This window comes from Cyprinodon variegatus, unplaced genomic scaffold (assembly GCF_000732505.1).
Source record: "Cyprinodon variegatus isolate N-32 unplaced genomic scaffold, C_variegatus-1.0 Scaffold345, whole genome shotgun sequence".
Taxonomy (NCBI): domain Eukaryota; kingdom Metazoa; phylum Chordata; class Actinopteri; order Cyprinodontiformes; family Cyprinodontidae; genus Cyprinodon; species Cyprinodon variegatus.
In genome coordinates, this window is record NW_015150798.1 from 828,404 (window position 1) to 849,245 (window position 20,842).

Consider the following 20,842-nt stretch of genomic DNA (forward strand, 5'->3'; position numbering starts at 1 on the left):
CCTCTTAATATCCCCCTAATTTCTGGGAAATTCACCTATTTTGCATACCCAAATAGAAAAGCAAAGAACTGAGGAACTGTAAGCCCAAATTACGTGTGATACGTTATTTGAAAGCTAACACCTTCTAGTTTCTGAATATATACATGAAAATTGGGTGAGTAAAACACCCAAGCTCCATCAGTTCAAACATTACTTAAAGTTGTTTTTTTTTATTGAAAATAAGTATTTTTTTAAACAGCAGTAATAAAAAACATGCTTCCTTGTTGTGGCTTCTTTGTCATGCTACACTTTGATATGCTGCTACAATTGTGATTTGGTGCTCACCATGTCCATAAAATGAACTAGGTGGAGAATCTAAGCTTTCCAATGATGTCTAACATGTCTATATTGGTAAACATTTTACCAGTGTAATTTTCATGCATTCTGTGTTATTTGTAAACGCTTTAAAACATTTAAAGGTTTTCTCAAACGGTTTTGAGAGGTTAATGTTTTAACATACGATGAGCCAAAGGCCGTTGGATGAAGAGAGAACCAGGCTGCTGCCAAAGAGCTGCATCTTATGGTCACCCAGTCCACAAAAAACCTTCAAACCCTTTATCTATTTTTATTAGAAATAGTCTACTCTTAAGGCAAGGCACCTAAAACCATACATCTGGATGTTCCTACAACAAACGTTTAACTTTGGTTTAGAAACAAAAAGGGTTCTCAACAAATGAGCAACGAATAGGAGTGAAAGCACATATTCACCCTTATTGGTAGAGGATCTGTGATGCTTTGGATCAGTTTTCCAACCAACCTGGGAACCATGTTGGCATCATAGAGTCAAGATTTTTCATGGATCAGTCATTTCTAGATCTATACCACTGGACTGAATGATCCAGCAGATTCTTTCAGTACATTGGAGACTGTAAAATTGACACCTAAGATGGCAGACGGACAAAAATAAACGGTTTTGTTTTTTTTAAAGAGTAACTTGTGATGCTGAGTTCAAACCAAGGGCATCTAACGTCCATCTTGGATGTTTGTGCTCCTTGAAGTCAGACACACATCGGCGTGTGCAGACGCTCCTGACTCGCTTTGCAATTGACTGAGTGGCTTTGCTGTGATGAGTCACAAAGGCTACGTTCCCACTGCAGGCCTTGAGGCTCAATTGTTTGTTTTTTTTAAATCAGTTTTTTTTTGCGTTGCCATTCACATTTCCAAATATATATGCGACTTGTATGTGAACTCCTGTGTTAACTGCAGTCATACAATGCAAGTGTTCCCCATGTGCAGTAGAGGACGCAGTGACGTCACAGGCCAGCGTGCTCTGTGTTTATGGAAGTCAACATGGATGGTAGTGCCAGAGCGCATCTAGCGATCTTTCCCAACCATAAAAAGACAATCTTTTCAAGATGGTTAAACATAAATACTGCTCTCTGCATCATCATCCGCCATGGTTGTTGTTTTTCTTGCAGCTTTTTCATAGCAAGACCCAGAATAGTGACCTTGGACGGGTATTGATGGCGTTCAGATCGGATGAATGCGACCTGGCCGTTCAGACACAGGTCACACTTGAAAAGATCAGATTCGTATCGGATTCCGGACCACATAGCCAAGCGGCCATTGGAAAAAAAAATCGGATCTGACAGCCATGAAAAGATTAGATTCAGGTCACATATGGGCCAAAAAAAAAATTGGATTTGGGTCACTTCATGCTGCGGTCTGAACGTAGCCAAAAAGGTTATTTTCTAAAAACATACATACACATATAAATGTATTTGCAATCAAGTTTGGATATTTTATGTCGGTATTTATAAACTGTTTCATCACAGTTCAGAAACTAAATATTTTAGTGGAGTGATCAGAGCACTCTCACTTTTCTTAGTATGTGAAAAAACACTCGATATTGTTTTTTTTATATGTAAACCTAGTGGAGACTAACACCTTTAATTAAATATATATTATTGTTTATTTTTCCTTGTTTTATGCTGACAGAGCAGCAGGAGCTGAGATCACAGCTTTGAGTCGTGGCCCATCTTCCTGCCACCTCCCAGATTAGCTTCTCTGATTGCTCGGTGAGATACATCGGGATTCTGACTTGTTGGACCCGCTTGATGCGCCTCAGTAGCCGATTCTCAAGTACCAAGAACGCAAGTATGGACTGGTGTTCTCGCCAAGTCTGTTCTTGACTAGAACACGGGAAGTGTCTACTTCCTGGGGAGAACAAGAGCATGCAGAACAAATCTGTATGAATTGTAACACAAACCACTCGTTTACTCTTAAAATCACCGCATGCTCGGCTGGTCTAGACCCTCGTTTCACCTTTTATTATAAATAGTCTCTACCAAACAAATTATTCCATATTTTTAATTTACTAGGGTAATAAATATCAAAATGTACTGAATAGGCTGTATACAAAACCTTATTAAAATGTTAAACTATATATATATTATTTTATTACAGGAAATATTTAATAAATAAAACACAAGTAATCAGAAAAACACAAATAAATGAATATTTTGCCAAAGAAAAAAAACTTCAATAAATCAAAAAAACACCATTGGAATCAGTGGTACCGTGAGAGGGCTGCTGCAGATGGGCTAACGTTAGATGTCAACCGGTGTCCACGGTCCTCTCAACATCACTATTTTTCTTTAAATTATGCACTAAATCAGTAAATTATATATAAAGTATAATAATCTCACTTTAAATGATCTTAAAATGCACTTTTATAGAACAACGGCAACAGAAAAGGGAACTTTTAACTTATTCCAGAGATTATTTCTGTTCTCTGTCAGTTGGAACAGTGCTGGAGCTGAGGCTGATGGCGGTTCACATGAGAACGCACAATGCTTGGAGGCTCAAAGCACCCGATATGTTTAAGACCCCTCGTCACCCCTTGATGATAAAAATGCGTTCAGTGTGAACAAAGCATCAATGTAGCGATACAGCAACCACCCTATACGGGGTTTATAGAGGAACGAGTAACTGATTGAATGCTTTTTAATGCTCTTAGAAATTATTTAAATGCCAACAAGGACCTGCTTTCGGTTGATCGTAAAGCCATATGTTTAGAAAAGAAGCTCGAGACGGAGAAAAAGCTAGAGAATGGGAAAATGCTCATTTCAACAAAAGTGGCTGGAAAATGAGGAATTAGGGACATGGCTGCAGCCTATCGACGGTAAAGATGACGAAGTGTCCTCTCACCAATATCTATATCGCTCTCCTCCTCTTCCTCTTCACTGGACCGTCTCCGCCGCCGCTTTCTGCCCCGTCTCTGGGTTCTCCTGGGTTTGTGTTTAGGTGCCCCTCTCAAACCCCGTTTAGGACGTGTTCCTCTGTCCAAGCTCCCGCCATCGCTGCCTGCTTCCTCCTCATCCTCCTCACCATCATCGGCACCTGAAGCAACAAATTCTTCTTCCTCCGAGCTGCAAGAGATAAATGCGGAGAGAGAATGAGACGGATGGTAGAGAGGGAGAGAGAACACAGCTGTGAGTAGGAAACTTTGAGTGGGACCTGTTACTGAGCATAAATTCTTCTTCGCTCTCTACTGCCGTGCTGTCGCTCTCCAGGTCATTCAGTTTTCGTTTCTTCTTATTTCTGGCAGCCCGGGTCAGGGTTCTGACGGGCCGCTGGTTCTCCTTGACGACCCCTGATAAAACGGAGGGCTGCTCTTTGCCCGTTTCTGCCCCTGGAATGCAGTAAGAGTAAAAACGTTTGCATGCGTTTACGGCGGTAGAGCGTTTTAACATTTTTTGAACTACAAACTTTAATGTGTTTAATTAGGATTTTGTATGACAGACCTGCTATGTGTTAACATACAGCCTCTTCATTCTGTTAACCTAACACACTTAACAGCATGATTAATTAGCCTCGGTAAAAATATCTGTTTGCCTAAATGTTATTATCAAAAAATTTTCAAAGTTGGTTAACAAAGAGCCTCATAAAGCCGGTGAATCAGACATATCAGGTTTGCAGTAAAGAGGGGCGATCAGCCTCTTGCGACCACCTCCCAATCAGGAATCGTAAATTCGGGAGAAAATCAGACATCTTTGCAATCCAGTCGGCCCACTTAATGTGTTCATGAGCAAATCCTGCTGTTGAAGCAGAGCTATGAGCAGATTTACTAGAACCTCGAGCACTGAGCATGAGCAAACAAGGGAGATATTCATTTTCTTCTTCCAGATTGACAAGTCTTACCAGCGCCATCTCCCGGCGCTCAGTCCGACATGTGTTTTTAGGACATGCAGTGTGAGCAGTTAGATTGCATCAGAGCATCGGGCCGTACAGTGTAAGAACATACATCATGAGCTGTGAACTTTTAAACTCCACTGTTTCGTCGTAGTTTGAGCATTACCTCAGTACGATGGAAAACATTGTACAGTGTTTTCCTGGCTTAAGCGGCTCGTGGAAACTAGAGGAGCTGCAATGATCCACAGCAGGGGTGGGATTTGCTTTTGACGGGACAACTATAAGTGAGCACTAGAAAAGTCAGGCAGGAGAAACTTTAGGGGACAGATCAACGTTCGTAGAAGGTGCTCTGATCAGATGAGACCAACATTAAACATTCTGCCTTCATGAAGAAAGTCGCATGAGAGATTCATCTCCTTTATGGTGTTAAACACCATCGCCGTGGTGGAACATGGTGGCTGCAGTATTCTGAATGGGGAAGATTAGCTAATGAGCGATGATGGGAACATGGATGGAGCCAAACACAGGACAAAACGCTGCAAGGAAACCTGAGAGGCTGCAAATAACTTTGCTGTAGCGTCCATGGTCCAGCAGGGCCACCACTCTAAACAAGCAGCCGGATCCACAGTGACTGTTTGGATAAAAGACTTTCCTGTTTCAGACTGTTGCTTCTTCGCTGAGTACGTACCGCTACAGAGGTCCCTGATGTCCTCTTCTATAGCCTCGTCGATGGCATCATCAAAGTCATCAAACCTGAAACAGAACATAAGCTTCTCTATGAACCTTTTCTGCAGCTTAAATCGAGGCGGTCTGAGAGGGCTCAGTTCAGCGACACACCCACCTGTAGCTGATGTGTTTTCTGGTTCTGGTTGATCTCCTCCCCAGATTTTTGGTCTTTTTAGGATCTTTTTTCTTGGCAGATTTCTCCTCCTCCCCCTCCTCCCCATCTCCCTCCTGAGAAAGACAAATGCTGTAAACAAACTTCCTAAAAAACAAACATGGCTCGGTTTACACCTGTTGGTTAACTTAAGATCACAGTTTCACCACCCGTCAAGAGCTTACAAGAGCAAACGAAACCCTCATGAAACCACAACATGAGCAAAAAAATACAGAGAAAGCCTGAAAGCCTAGGACTAACTCAACTTTTCAAAGAGGGAATAGTAAAACGGGACTTACAGGAATGATGTTCTCCACACTGATCCCCACATACACCAGCCGTTCCCTCCTGGGAGGAGAACAAACAAAGTAGGTGGAGTTTTCATTTTATTTAACTCAAACCATGTGAATTATTGCAATATTCAAATAAAGAAAACCAATCATATCCTTGGTGTGAGCTCACCTCCTCTCTGCCCGTTCTTTTTTCTTCAGAGCGCTGTCCAGGTTCTGAAGCTGCTCCTCTAGTTTCTCACACAGCATCTTCTACAAGATGAAAATCAGAAACCGATCGCCATCAGTTGTATGAAGTGGATGTTAATTCATCTGATTTGTGCCTCGAACTGATGAGCTATTAAATGTAGGGCTGGACCTGTTGGTCCGTTCATGCATTGAGGCGTTATCATATCCACAGCCAGGGTTTCAAACTGCGTGCTGAAGTTGTATTGGGTCAACTGCGTGAGGGTTTTTTATACAAATGTATGAAGTGATTTATTAGAGGGGAATACACAATGACGATAAATTCCAAACATGGTAAGAAAGAGAGCTATAAAAATTATGCAAAAAAAAATTTCCAGGAAGTTCTATGATATTTGAAAAGATCAACAAGATCGTAAAAAGTCTTTACAAATATCGCCCTCATTCATTTTCTATTTCTAATCATTAATTTGAGTTTAGATTAATTCCTCAACACAAAACTTCAATGGCATTTATGAAACGAAGCGTAGAATGCTTTTAACCAATTCAAATAATAATCTGAACAATATTTTATTGTTTAACAATGAGAATCAAACTGGGTTCTGTTAATCGATGTTCTCTAAACAAGCTAAACTTAAACCGAACAGTTTACACAGATTTAATTCTTTCACAGGCTCAAAACTATCCATACAGGCTCAAATATATAAACATGACAGAGGACAGCGTTCCCTTATGTTGAGGGAAAGCTTTGGAGAATAAAAACTCTGATTCCAGGATATTTAACGAAATAAAAAAGAATAAAATAAGTTATTTAGACTGACAACTACTTTGCAAAGTTCCAGAAAAAGACCCAAACTGCCTCCTTCAAATGTGAAAAAAAAAAAAAAAAAAAAAATAGAGATATTTTGGTCACAATGAAAATAAGTATGCTTGATGATTCCAAACCTAAGAACACTGCCCACTGTCAAGCATGGTGGTGGCAGCATCATGCATTATCCACATTAAAAATGGTAGATGAAATAATGCAGTTTTTTTCTGATAATTTAAATTAAAGCTTAGTGTTTTTCTTCCTGCTGTCTCCATGTGCATTGATGGGCTCTTTCTGGGTACTCCAACTTCCTCCCACAGTACAAAAGCATAAAGCGGTTTGATTAATTGGTCTCTAAATTGCCCTTAGGTACACGTGCGTAAAGTTTAATGCATGGTTGTTTGGCCCGTTCCGTCTCAGTGTTGCCATGTGATTGGCCAACGCCTAGAGGGGGTAACCCAATGGCAGCTGGAGACAGGCACCAGCCACACAGCACAAGTAAGCAGGTATAAACAGTAGAACTGGAAGCTTTCCTATGAATCATCCAAAGCCTTAAATGAGTATATTTATCTTTGCTCTGATTATGATCGTCTGACAAAAACTGTAAATGTCTAAAATGTTTATCATTCTTTGAACTTACATGTTGGCAGGGTGGACAGAACCATTCCCCATCCGGGATCAGCATGAGCGGCGGCCGCAGGCAGGCAGTATGGTATCCTCTATCACACAAGTCACAAAGCAGGATCTGGGGAAAAAAAAAAAAAAAAAAAACACACCACAAATATATAGTATATAGAGTAAATATACTAAAATAAAACATATTGATGTGGAAAAAATAAAAAAAATCCTGAAGTTTATGACTCAAATACAAATTAAAGTGAAGGAATTTTTTTTTTTTTTTGAAACAAGGTTTTGATAACTTCAGACTGATAATATTCCTGTTTTTGCTCATTAGTGTAACATTACTGATGTTGGAAGTACTCATTTGTAAAAACATATAATAACATCTTGGGTTTATTCATTCAAAAGTGAAAATAAACAACAAAATGTTGGGTGTTTTTTAAAGCAGTGAAGCTGAAGGCTTTATATTCAGATTCTAACGGGTTCACTGTTATCAGCTGCTAACCTCGGGGCAGCTGTGGCCCAGACTGAGGAGGAAAACCAATTTATTTATGCCTGCTGTTGGTTTTAACTCTGGACCCTGAGCTTTACTCCTCCTTTGCAAAGCCTGAATAATTAGTTAATGAAAAGAGAACAAATCAGAATAGTAAAGTCCTAATAAATCTGAGTATTTATCAAACTGCCACCAAACTTTAGCAGCTCTGAAGTAAAGAAATCTTGTTTTGCAGTGACAAAAGAATTTCTTGTTAAAAATATGGAAGTTTGTACCAGTTCAGGGTGATTAGGCAGGCCGCAGTGAAAGCAGGCATCCTCAGCGGGAAACTCCTCGGATTTAGAGAATTCCTCCTCTGAGGCACTTTCTCCTTTCTCCTCCTCTCCTCGTTTCTTCCCCCTGTCACCAACCTCCCCCTCCTCACTTTGTTTGTGTCTCTTAGGGCGAACGTTGGTCCATCGGGGTCGGCCATGCCTTCGTTTACCCTGAGAAGACGCAACAGAAGAATGTCAAGATTTGAAGGAAAACAAAGAAACGATTCGACAATCACATTAAAAAAAACAAAAAAAAACAAAAACAAGTTTTCATATATAACAGCAGGTTTAGGATGGGCTACCTTGCGCTTGCTAAATTTTCCAGCAGGTTCTTGTTTTTGGTTCTTTGAAGAAGGAGGGTCTTCATCCTCCTCCTCATCTTCATCCTCGTCCGCCTCCTCTTCCTCCGTTGTTCTGACAGGTGGTGTCTGTTTTTTTTGCTGTTTTTTTCTCTGGCTCTCTGCCACCTTCGAGCTTGGCCTGCAGTTTGGCAAAGCAGATGATCTTCAAGAAAAAAGGTGCAGATGTGAGGAATATTTATTGACAATTACCCGTAGCAGATTTGGATTTGGCATTGGTCTTATACCTGCAGATCCTTGCAGATCTCCGTAGCATCCTCTCTTCCTTCTGCACCTCCTGTTCCCTGGTTTTTATCTCCTCCTTTCCTTCTTTCCTCCGTAACTTGTTTCTCCGGTGGGGTGGGATCTTGATCTTTAGCCTGATTCCTTCTTTCTGGAGTTCAGAGGAGGCTTCCTCCAGAGGAACCCCCTTTTTCTGTTCTGATACAAATCCAATCTTCTTCAGCTTAACCACGCTGACCAGCCCCCCATTGACCCCTTGTCCCTTTCTGTCATTTTTATTCAGATTGTCTGTTTTTTGAGTTGAGATGATGCCACTTGAGTCAGAGTCTGCTTTCCCTGATGTTCCTGAGTTTATTCCAGGTTCCTCTCTAGCTGCACATTGTGTGTCTTTTCTGCTCTCCTCTGCATCGCCCTCCTCCAGTTCACTGCTTTTATGATCAGTGGTCTTGCCCTTGTCAGTCTTTTCTGTTTTGGTGCTCTGGTCTTCCCCACCACTGGTTTCCAGTGTGTTCAGAGGGGAGAAACCAAGAGAATCCCCTTTTCCCCCTAAAACGTGGGGTTTCAAGGATTTGAAGGGTGAAATTGCACGAGGAGGGAGAGTTGAGGCGGCTGGTGCTGTCTCCTGATCAGGCTGAGCTTTTCTAACCAGCACCGACTGCCTGCTCACTTCCTTACCTTCATTTGCAGCCTTCGAGCTACAGAGTTCCGACTTTGGCCCGTTTTCCTCCAGGTGCTCAGCACCAGAAGGTCTGTGAAGTTCAGACGGGCTGCGGATGACTCCAACATGACCGACAACTCCGACCTGGCCAATGACCCCATTATGACTGTCTTTGGTTGGCAGATGAGAAGCTCTACCATTGGTCATTTCCTGCCTTGATGCAATGACAACCGGCTGCTGCTGAGAAGATCCTGGATCTCCTTGTGCTGCTAAAGAGTTCAGCGACTTCCCCTCTCTTCCCTGAGAGTCTTTACTGTTGATCACTGAGGGATTGCAGACGATGATACTGCTGCTGTTAGTGTTGTTAAGGTGGTTGGTTTGGAAGCAGCCAGCGAGCTTAAGATCCCTCTTCTTCAGAGGTATCTTGGCCTGCTGGTTGCACCTGACAGCGGCCCTCTCTGCCTCGTCTTCCTTGTTCATCTTTATTAAACTCACGCTGGGTGACATGAGTACAGACACGGCGTTCTTGGGTCCATCAGTACCTCGGTGTTCCGACTTAACGGCGGTGATCGTGCTCACGCGGTTATCAAAAGCATCCAGTTTACGATTCATTTCCCCCTCCGTCTTGATTTCAGGGTTTTCCTTCTTTATCTCCTCCTCTTTTATTACTGCAAAACAAAAAAAATTGAAGGATTATCCACAAACATCAAGCAAAGAGCAGATACAGTGCTTTGTTGATTTATTTATTTATTTATTTATTTTTTCACCTTAAACTTGTCTAGAATTGAATAGTTATTAAGGTTGGACAATATGTAAAAATGTTCCAATTGATATTCGTCAGTCCTACAAATGCTGATGGACGATATATTCGTGCAGCTGACTTTGTGAACAAACACAAGCAGACCTTCAGAGCGCGTCTCCTGCACCCCTGGTAAAATTGTTAAGCACCTGCTAAAACCCAATAAGGTAAACATGCTTGTTTTCTAGTCTAAAATGTAGAATTCTCATCCAGTGAGAAGAGTTGTCTCTTTTCCATTTGTTCTGACTAGGTTATAAGACATTAGAGTTTTTTGATCATTATTTATTTGCTAATCTGAATGCGCAAAATCAAACAGACTGAAAACTGGCACAGAGATTTATTTTTATGGAAAGCGCACAGCTTCATTGTTTAGTTGTTTAATTTTGTATTTGTTGAGGTAAAATCAAACCCATAACAGCGGCCTATAAGAAAATAAAAATAAATAAACTCTCAGTCTGGTTCTGGTTAGGCTATTTAAAAGAAAAACAAACAAACAGTCTCTGATTTGGATCAGTTATTACTTTCTCGAGTATAAGTAGATGAATCACTGCTGCACGGTGGCACTGGGGGAAAAAAAGCAGCAGCTAGGAGCTTTGTTTTTGTTACCCTGTAGGTCCAAAAAAGAAACAAAAAAGGTCTCTCTTAAAGGAACCATCATTGAAGGATTGAGTCTATCGTCAATAGTCCATAGATTTGTTCATCTGAATGACCTTAACCTCTCAAAACCCACTGCGTTTTAAAATGTTTACAAATAACTCAGAATGCATGAAAATTACACTGGTAAAATGTTTACCAATATAGACATGTTGGACATCGTTGGAAAGCTTAGATTCTCCACAATTCAACCACCAAATTCATTTTATGGACATAGCGAGCACCAAAGCACAATTATAGCAGCATCTTGAAATGTAGCATGACAAAGCAGCCAACAACAAGCAAGCATGTCTTTGTTACTGCTGTTCAAAAAAGACGTATTAGAATAAAAAAAAAGTCTTGTTGAGTCTTGTTTGAACTGATGCAGCTTGGGTGTTTTACTCACCCAATTTTCATGTATATATTCAGAAACTAGAAGGTGTTAGCTTTCAAGTAACGTATCACACATGTAATTTAGGCTTACAGTTCCTCAGTTATTCGCTTTTCCATTCGGGTATGCTAAAATAGCTGAATTTTAAAGAAATTAGGCAGATATTAAGAGGTTAATAGCTATATAACTACTGACTCATTAAAACAAAGATCTGCTGCACTATTGTCCTTTATTACTCACAAAATAAAAAAAGGCCCTATCAACTGGCTCCAATGAACAAAAGTATCACAAAGCTCAAAGAACCCATTAGACAGGTCCCTGATGAGGTTTCGTAGAATCAGTAAAAGATAGTAAAAAACATTAAGATTGTAAAAAAAAAAAAAAAACATAACATGTCATGACTATCTACGAAAGCAGAATTTTTTGGTTATGGATCTACCTGCAGCCATGCACAGTGGAGGGACTGACAGATACGCAAACGGTGCAGCATTGATGCTGGCTTTTTAGGGGATAGAGAAATCACTCTGTCCAGCAGCCGGCTCATCTAGAAAGACCAGCTGTTTGAGAATCCGTCCCTACCTCTCTGCTGACACCCCATCTTCTCCTTAAAGGGACCTGTCGGGAGGTCCACACGTGTTCATGTGCTTTCCAGGGCACGTGACTTTGTGTGATTTTGATTCTGATTGGATGGTGGCCTGTTTAGCTGAAATGTACTAATGGAAAATACCTTTAAAACGGTGCAAATGAATGGCCAATGACACCAAATTTGAAATTCTGCTGTGTTTGGCATAATCTAAATCACATCATCTCCACAGCAAAATATGATGGTGAGAATTTTTTTAAGCTGATCAGGGTTCTCAAGATATATGAAGTCAAATTAAACTTTATGTAAAATGTTATGGTGGCTTTCTTCAGCAGAGACATGGGAGCATTTTAGCTAAATACAGGGCAATCCAAGAAGAAACATTTTAAGCTAATAAATAGTCTCAACTTCAAGTGTGTATCCATTTCATAAATGTATACTTGAAGACTTTAGGGTATGTTTAGATCATCTTCATCCATATGGAATTAAGAAGGATGAATCAATGGAAATCTCACCTTTAAATGTTAAAAAAAACCATGTATGATTTTCCTTTAGTTGTGTGCTAATTTGTCTTGGCTTATCACATATAAAATAAATAGTGGTGGGCCGTTATTGGCGTTAACCACATCGAACATGACGTGCTGACTTGGATGAAGCTATAAAGCCGCCGGGTTAGCTTCAGAAAAATGTATTTTTAAGAAACTTCCCAATGGAAACCTCAACACGACTAAAGGTGTTTGCACCTTGTGCAATGTGGAATTAGTTTACTGCAGGAGTTCTTCCGGTCTCACGTACCACCTAAAAGCAAAGCATCCTTTAACAAATACTGAAAATACTGGTCGGGCCAAGCACTGATGTATCAGAATCAAAACAGACGTACTTTAATAATCACAGAGGGAAATTACAGCAGGGGAATAGTTGTGTCGTCAAACTACAATGTTTGAGTGCAACAGAGGCAAGCCGGCCAGCACATCTATCAGCCAAGCTAACTAACCTTCTTGCTCAATGGATTGCCACCAGCTGCCTCCATCAGTGTGGTTCAACATGATGGGCTCGAACCTTTTCAAAGACTTACTTTTACTTATTAATTAATGTAGCACACATGAGCCATTTTAATCTAGATTCATCTAGATTAATTACAAGATTACAGTGAGATTAATCTAGATTTAAAAATATAATCTAAGCTCAACACTAAAAATAAAAATACATACGTTTTTAGGTTGTAATGAGAAGTGAAAACATTCAAATAGTAAGATATTTTTTTATATTTATGTAGCCGTTTACAGTCTGCACTCAGTTTGAAAACATCAACAATTAAATTAAATAAAAAAAAAATACTTTATTAATGTCAAATTATATGTTACTGTAACTGATATGATAGAGGTTTCTTCAAAGCCTGAGGAGCCCACTCTGCCCCTATCTGTTGTTACGATTTCCATACCAGTTTAACATTTTTATTTTACCTGCATGAGAATCTCTTCTGAAGGTTTACCAGGTTATTTTGTGTTAAATATGAGACTATGCGTAACTTTATTTTGAAGGGCTATGTTAAGCAGCTCAGCTAGTGGTCTTTATTTTGTTGGTGCCAGTCGTTTTGAAATGCAGACCTTAAGGCTGATTTATAATTTGAAACCAGGTCGTCTGCGTAGGTGTCGCAGAGATGCCCCCGCCCCCTCCACAGACACTCTGCTGCACCTCTCCCAAATTGTAGGTGACCGCAGACAGTGCCGCTGACAGGAGGCCTCTGATTGGTCAAATCTACATCCACTCTACTCTATGCGTACTTCTTGTTTGGCACCTTACAAGCTTGTTTTGTTTGGATGACCGCCATTGTGGAAAACGACTCATGAAGATGGATCAGCTAGAATAGCGAGGTGTGCGAGAACACAGGGCCCCTTTTTTCACGTCGATTCCCACTCTTTTTTGCCCAAATGGATATACTCACGTTAGGAAGTAAAAGCCTGGAGGAAAACATTGAAGATATTTTTCCGAGCATTTAGGCAATGAAGTATTTATTTGTCTTTATTTGCATTATGGATTGTTGAGTGCTGAATACTAATACTGTATGTTAGTTTCTTGGATTGATGAGGTCTTTGGTCGAAGAGGACAAGAATAAAATCCCTTTCCTCTTACCCCTCCTGCTTTCAGTCTGACCTTTAACCATAGTGAAGGGTAACACTCACCACCACTGGTATTTTCTTTAGTTAATATAAACTTTCTGAAAGGACAGCTAGTAATAAGCAATGATGAATAATAAACGCTTTAAACAAAAAGTTTGTTACCTTCTTTGATTGGATTCTTTTCCATTAAAATGTCAGCCTTCTTGTTGTCATTTTGTTCCACTGAAGGTATGGGGAGCTTGGCATTCTTGACTTCACCGTCTTCATTTGCTATGGACCAAAAACCAGAAAATATGAAACGGTACAAAATCGGGAAGTGATTTATGTCCCTTTAATAGAATAATCTTTGATCTATTCAAGCTATACCCCAACAAATGTTCTTGTTATTGATGATGAACTAAACCGAAAAAAAGAGGAGCAAAAATTTTAAACTGCTTTGTAACAATTTTAAGAAAATGTTAATTTTCAATTCATACCTGTATCCTTCTCTGCAGGACTGGTGCTTTGGGATCCAGCCTGATTCTGGTTCTGTTCCGGATCCTGACATTGATCAGATTCAATCTGTGCCTTAAGCAGTTCCAGGGCCTCTGCTAAGTCATTACGTGTCCGGACGATGCACTTCCATGTGGATCCATCCAGATCATCCTGCTCCTCTGTATAAAGCCGGATGTTCTGTTCCTGGTCCAGCTGGAGCCAGTACATCAAGCCCTGCTGGTCCCGGCCGATAGGCTGCATCCGCATCTTCTCGGGGTCCTCCTCGTTGACTGCCATCTTGAACTTCAGATTGTCATCAAACTGACACTCACACAGATACTAGAGGATTAAAGAAGGATGTGCTGCAGTGACTTGAGACTTTTCTGCATCATTAAAATTGTGTAAAAGCATCATACCTTCAGTATACATGACTTGCACTCCATTGACATCTCCTGGTAACCCTTCTGTTCCAACTCCCAGGCCCATGTGCTGTTCAGCTCCTGGCAAACCTACACAACAAGAGGAGTTGGTTTAGATTCTATTTATTTTCACTAGTTCAAATCAACATCTCTCAAACTATATGTAGGTTCAAATATGCTGTCTGATGACATCATAAAGGAAGTACATCCTCCTACCTTAGCCAGGTATTTTTCCCAGCGGTCAGTGGTTACAGACCTCCCCAGTTTTCTCAGCAGCTTCACATGAAGCTCCACCAAAGGCGTTGGAACTGAGAGCAAACACAACAAAAGAAATCCTTATGCCTAAAATACATAAGCTAATGCTAGTTACTGGGCCAAAGAAGGTTATGGTTTTAAAGCTGATAAGATTTTCTGTCATTCTCTATCTACAGTTTAACTTAGACTACTGGCCAACAGATCAACATAAAACTACTACCCTTGCTTAAAAAATAGATGATACTATTTAGAAATGCTGTCATAGTCTCACACCACCAACTGTGGTGGTGATCGGAGCATAATGCCCATATCTGCTGGTAAGGAAGCTTTTTTGCTACTAAGAAAAAGTAGTCCCGTTCCATTTTTTAAATTATGCAGGGGAAGGAACTTCTGCAAGATCAATGACTCAAAGCTTGGCTTTCTCACCTTATCTTGATACCATTTGGTATAGTAAAGAGAAATTGATTGGAATGTCTAACAGCTGAAATCAAATTAGGAAATATACATCAGATTTTAATATAACAGATTTAATTTTTCTGTATTAAATATTGGGTCCATTTGTCTTTTAAAGTGACTAGAAATTATATTTAGTGTAAATTGGCTCTTGACAGATATATCAAGATGAATTGCCGAGAAATGCGATAATAAACTTTCTTACAATGGTACTCACTGATCTGCGATAAGGAGCATTTGTAAGTAAATGTAAACAATTCACAACGTAAATATTAGCAAAAATTACTGTAACTTAGACACGATAAGCTTGAACAACAGAGTAGACCATTTTTATATATCTACACATTCCTGGTGGCTCTTTATACTCCTTTCCATTGACCTCTAACCTCAAATCCATTTTAACCATCTTCAAATGAAAGTATTTGCCAGTTGCTATAGTCAATGAAAAGGCTACTGTTAGCAAAATATAAAGAAATTAATTTCGCTTATGTTGTCTTCATTTAAAAAAAGCAAGCTAAGCAATGCATATAAAGAAATTATGAAATTCACAATTTATTAATGAATGCAGCTAGCATTACATTTTAAACTGAGGGATTATAATATTAGGTTTAGTGAGAAACCTGCATCCTTCTTTGAAATCATGTTCCAACATTGACAACTCCATTTTGAATATGTAACATCAATATATAAGAATGATGTTTATATCTTAGATAATAAAACACAACATATATAACAAATTCCTTAGTTATTAGTTGCTATTCGGGGTTCTCGCTGTACAAAAATGTCAAAATCAATATCAATACCCAGGGAAATATTTGTTGCCCAATTCCTTTTTTTCGATACTGCGATACCGTCAGGGATAAAAAAAAATGGCAATGACTGAAATGTATAAAGAAAATGTATTTATTAACATGAGAAACTCAATTTCTAAAATCTTTTCAATTATTTCATCTAACCAAAATCACACGTTCTATTCATGAAACAAATGTGCAAATAAATATAACATAAATAATTCAAATATAATCCAGTTTGACTATATTTTAATGTTGTTTGAAGTATCATTGTGCATCAGTTTTTAATGGACAAAATAACCTAGAAATTTAGAAACTCACAGCAGCAAAAAAATATGCAAACGACCGCCAAATTAGTATTGTATCCAGATGCAGTGTTTGAGTATAGATACTTTTCAGAGTATTTATTATTTGACAAACCTAGTTGCTATTATGTTACTCTTACTTAGTTATTCTATGCTTTAAAATGTCCAAACTGTTTACTTACAAAGCTAGGTTTAAAGTGATGGTATACTTATTCAAAAATGTTAAAGAATCATTGGTTTCAAGAAACATCACTGAAAAGGAAGGTACAAATGTGCTTATAACAGTTTCAAGACAAAATAATATACTGTGATATTTTGATATTATTATTATATCATAAAGTTTATTTAGGATTTCTTTCTTGTAATTTAAATAATTTTTTTAGACACATCTTTACTGTGTGAATTGTTTTATAACTGTAATTTTTTAAAGTACAACTATCAGGGCAGCATGCTATTATTATTACAGAGTTTGTCATACAGATTAACAAGGATTTCGTTTAGGATTACAGGGAAGGGAATTCATATTTGAAACTCATCTTTAGATTAATGGCATAACACATAGATATAGTATCCTTTCTTTGTCAAGAACAAAGGTTCAATGTCACAAAGGCAAAATCTTACAAACTAAAGTACCTTTTTTTAAAAAGAAATACGCGAATTAAAATGATCAAGTGCTTTTTGGGTGGTCTGCTATGAGGCTGTCACGGAACACTTAAAATGTCAGGAAATTCCAGTTTTCTCTAATGACACGCTAAACCGAAGACTAATTTCTCCGTTTTCTTACCTAATTTAATGACCAAAGCAATACTCCCAGCCTATACATACATGTATGCCTATAAACAATGGCTTATACATTAACTGCTATACTGCAAAATAGCTATAAATAGTTTTCTAATGCGTAATTTCACAAATATTCGACAAAATTATAGCTAGCTCGTTAGCCAATAGCTAATGCGCGTGCGCAGATTGAGAGGCACTTCACCCTCTTCCAGAAAATAACATCCAATGTTCCGAACGAACATGACTCTCTGGGGCTTGACAGCTACGATAAAAAAGCCAACCCTGGTAAAGAATTGCCCCACATCTAATAAAGAATGGTTACTAGAATGTTATTCGACCGTATGCGAGAGAAGGCCGGGGAAAAATTACACCTGACAAGGCTCCGGAGCTAACCGGTTGGCTGTGTGTGGTCACTCGGCGGAGCATCATGGCTCCTCGTCCAACTTTACTAGATCAATCTATGAGCTTTGACAACAGTCCACAGCTTCTCATTTACCACCGGGGGAAACATGGTGCCACATGTGCTCCCGTGTGTGAAACGAAACTTTGAAGCCTAAACTGTATGGTTCTTACAAACTCGGGGTAAAACTGTCAAGACTACCCACGAAAACTGGCTTTGACCAGGGCCATCATTGGTAAAATAACGGTCCAAGTGAAGGGCTTCATATCCGAGCGGGACGCTGTTCTATCGGGGTAACAGCTAACAGCATATTTTCCACAACAGTCATGTCCACCATAGTGGTGGTGGAGGTATCCCTAGTGGTGTTAGCCCCTTTCGCCCTCGGCTTCAAGTGTCGCAGCTTCCCACCACTTATTTCTGCCAACCGCCGCTGAGAGCTCACCTGCTGTCGTGTCGCGCAGATACTTCTCCATCAGCGGGAAAGTCATCTCGGGGAGGTCCAGCGCTGCTCCGTATCGTTCCAGAAACGAACATACCTCCGCGAAGCTCGGGCAAAGCGGCGGGCCGGAGCTTCTCACCACCGCCGGAGCAGCCATCTTTCCAGGCGGAGAGAGAGAAATGAGAGGGGAGGGATCGGAGCTCGGATGCGACTTGCGCGAATGAAATGAATGGAAGCAATGAGGGATCTCTACCGGTGTCAAGTTAGACACCGGAAAGCAGGAAACACAGGGTTTAAAACTTTCAAAATAAATGCAGCTAACTGACATCAAACAGTTGTTGATTAAAACGAATTGATTAAATCTCAGAAACTACATTAAACTACGGACTATTGGCCACAAAATTTTTGTTTTAATTCTATGTCAATATATGAAAAAAAGTTAGAATAATGAGTTTTTTTTTCTCAAAATTCTGACTTTAATCTCAGAATTCTCACTTTTTTCACACAATTCTGAGTTTTAATCTCAGAATTTTTGTTTCAATTCTATGTCAATATATGAGAAAAAGGTTGAACTTATTACTTTTTTCTAAAAATTCTGAGTTTAATCTTAGAATTCTGACTTTTCTTTCACAGAATTCTGACTTTTAATCTCAGAATTCTGCCTTTTTTTCAGAATTCTGACTTTAATCTCAGAATTCTGACTTTTTTTCTCACAATTCTGACTTTAATCTCAGAATTTTGGATCTTAATCTTAAAGGGCACCCTGAAGGAAGAGATGTGGGAGCACCCAGCTTCACTGAAAAAGATGTGAGTTGTTTGGGAGGGGCAGTAACACATTGGTGGAAAATGATGGAATTAGGTGACTTTTTAAGCCCAAGGGGTCCCTGGTGATGCTATTTCATTAATGGAAGAGCAGAAGGTGATTAAAACAAGAGAGATAGTTTAGTCTCTAAAATGACATGGCTATGGCTTGATGGTAACATGTTTGTTAGCTGTCAGAATTCTGAGAAAAAAGTCAGAATTCTGAAGAAAGAGTCAGAATTCTGAGATTAAATTCAGAATTCTGAGATTAAAGTCATAATTCTGACAAAAAAAGTCAGAATTCTGAGATTAAAGCCATAATTCTGACTTTTTCTGATATTATACTGAAATAAAATTTTAAAATCAGTTAATTTTTTTGTTTTTTCAGTGGCCCTAATCGTCTTCCGTATCAAACACAAGATTAAACATAAAAGAAAATTATGTAAGCAGTTAGAAGGCATAAAACGGTAAAAATAGATGATCTAAAAGGGTTTGTAACTTTACTTATTTATTTTTTTTTTCAAAATTTGAGCTATTTTAATAAAAATCGTAATAAAATATCAACCAAATGGATTACGATTAATAACAAAAACACAAAATCAAATGGAATAATTTTCCCAAAAACTTTAAAAAAAAAAAAAAAAGGAAAAGGATAAAATGAAACCCCTTGGGACAAAGGAAAAGGCATAAATTATACAAATAAAAAACAAGCTTGCTTTGAAATCAGAAGAAATTTAAATGGGATAGATTGTTTAAGTATATTAAAATATTTTCCTTCTAGATAAAAAGCTCAAATGATCACATTTAAGCATTAAAGTCAGCTGATTTTAGTGACAACGCACAGGCTTCTTTGTCAATTATTTCAGAATTTTTACTTATTCTGTGCGATAGTATATTAGCTATTGCTCCTTTTAATACTATAGTATATTGTGGATCGTTAAAAAATCGGACTGTTTTGCTAAATGTTGGTTTCTGCTTTTCCCTGATCATTATACTTTTATGTTTGAAATTATTTTGAAACTTCCGGAAAATGTCAATAGATTTATTTCAGCTCTTGATTCAGCTCTGAGAAGTTTTGAGGGACCACAGAGGACACAGCCAAATTGCCCAGAATTCATCGCGTCTGAGTAACATCAACAACAAAACGGTTTTGGTTTTCATTCCTCGGATATTTCCAAACCGTGGCCCCTCATGTTCACAGATTTTTCTACCAAAAAACAGAAGTCCCCGCGGACGAGTGGGCATGGAAAGCGTTTAATTAATCCAAGTAATTTTAAAATAGCTTCACATTAACTGTATCTATCAGTCTATCTAGGAAATATATAAAACAAAGCTACTAAATCTTTTATGCCTCATCATATCATAAATCATAAATATCCTATTTACATTTTGTTAGCTAATATATATTTTTTTACTGTTGATTTAAAACAACATTTGCGGGAGAATACACTTAAAACATAGTTTTAATAAGTTAGCATCAAAAACATTTTTTTTTCTGTTACTGTCCGCTTCCTCCTCGAAGAATCAATTACCAAGCTTCATTGAACGTACCACGATGGACAGAAAATCGATATTTCCTACGTGTACGTGAATGCAACTGGTATAAAGTAATGGCGGAAGGAGTTCGGAGGCTTACAGGAAGAAGGTGCTTTCGAAAGTTGTTATTGTTCTATCATCTAATGCGCCGTGCCGCCACATCGTCCAGGCCTGGAAAACAAATAAATGTTATTTTCTGAAGCGACAGACTTCTGTATACCACAGCAATGACACTATAGTTATTAAACAACAAACTCGGTGTGGGTAAGTTACTTTTCTTTTTTCTTTTTTGTTTTATAATAAAGTTATATGACAGCAATAATGGTTACTACCTTCTAACCAGGCCTTTGGTTTCAGAAAATAGTATTTATGTGGGAGAATATTGATAATATTTTTGTTGTTTGTTTCAACTCTGCCTCTAAATAAAGCAGTTGCATGTAATGAAAGAAGCACGTTGATGCTGCTGTCACGAGCTGTTTTTAGCCAGGACTCCTGTTTCATCTCTTTAACTTCATTAAATTGCTCAAGAGGGATAATGCTGAAGAAAACAACTGGAAAACCATTGATAGATAAAAAATCTCTTTATAGATAGATAGATAGATAGATAGATAGATAGATAGATAGATAGATAGATAGATAGATAGATAGATAGATAAAAAACCTCT

At 38.7% G+C, this 20,842-nt stretch overlaps 2 protein-coding genes across 4 annotated transcripts in view; one reads left to right on the forward strand and one right to left on the reverse strand.

Moving 5' to 3' along the window:
• rsf1 (remodeling and spacing factor 1) overlaps window positions 1–18,053 on the reverse strand; it is a 21,801-nt gene extending 3,748 nt beyond the window's left edge. The window contains exons 1-15 of one of the 2 annotated variants that reach the window (XM_015385670.1): window positions 17,844–18,053; window positions 14,634–14,725; window positions 14,415–14,507; window positions 14,001–14,337; window positions 13,687–13,794; window positions 8,346–9,666; window positions 8,062–8,239; window positions 7,721–7,930; window positions 6,972–7,076; window positions 5,513–5,592; window positions 5,350–5,398; window positions 5,015–5,127; window positions 4,862–4,926; window positions 3,499–3,673; window positions 3,190–3,410 (exon numbers count right to left, since the gene is read on the reverse strand). In XM_015385670.1, coding sequence (XP_015241156.1) covers window positions 3,190–3,410; window positions 3,499–3,673; window positions 4,862–4,926; window positions 5,015–5,127; window positions 5,350–5,398; window positions 5,513–5,592; window positions 6,972–7,076; window positions 7,721–7,930; window positions 8,062–8,239; window positions 8,346–9,666; window positions 13,687–13,794; window positions 14,001–14,337; window positions 14,415–14,507; window positions 14,634–14,725; window positions 17,844–17,997 — 3,301 coding nt within the window. In that variant the 5' untranslated portion in view covers window positions 17,998–18,053. Of the gene's footprint in view, window positions 1–3,189; window positions 3,411–3,498; window positions 3,674–4,861; window positions 4,927–5,014; window positions 5,128–5,349; window positions 5,399–5,512; window positions 5,593–6,971; window positions 7,077–7,720; window positions 7,931–8,061; window positions 8,264–8,345; window positions 9,667–13,686; window positions 13,795–14,000; window positions 14,338–14,414; window positions 14,508–14,633; window positions 14,726–17,843 lie in introns of both variants that reach the window. The other variant, XM_015385669.1, reaches the window with a different exon arrangement.
• A 2,184-nt stretch (window positions 18,054–20,237) lies between these two features.
• The window catches only part of LOC107091632 (pannexin-1-like), a 12,826-nt gene continuing 12,221 nt past the window's right edge, over window positions 20,238–20,842 (forward strand). The window contains exon 1 of one of the 2 annotated variants that reach the window (XM_015385674.1): window positions 20,238–20,437. The gene's annotated coding sequence lies outside the window, so the exon portion shown is untranslated. Of the gene's footprint in view, window positions 20,442–20,842 lie in introns of both variants that reach the window. The other variant, XM_015385673.1, reaches the window with a different exon arrangement.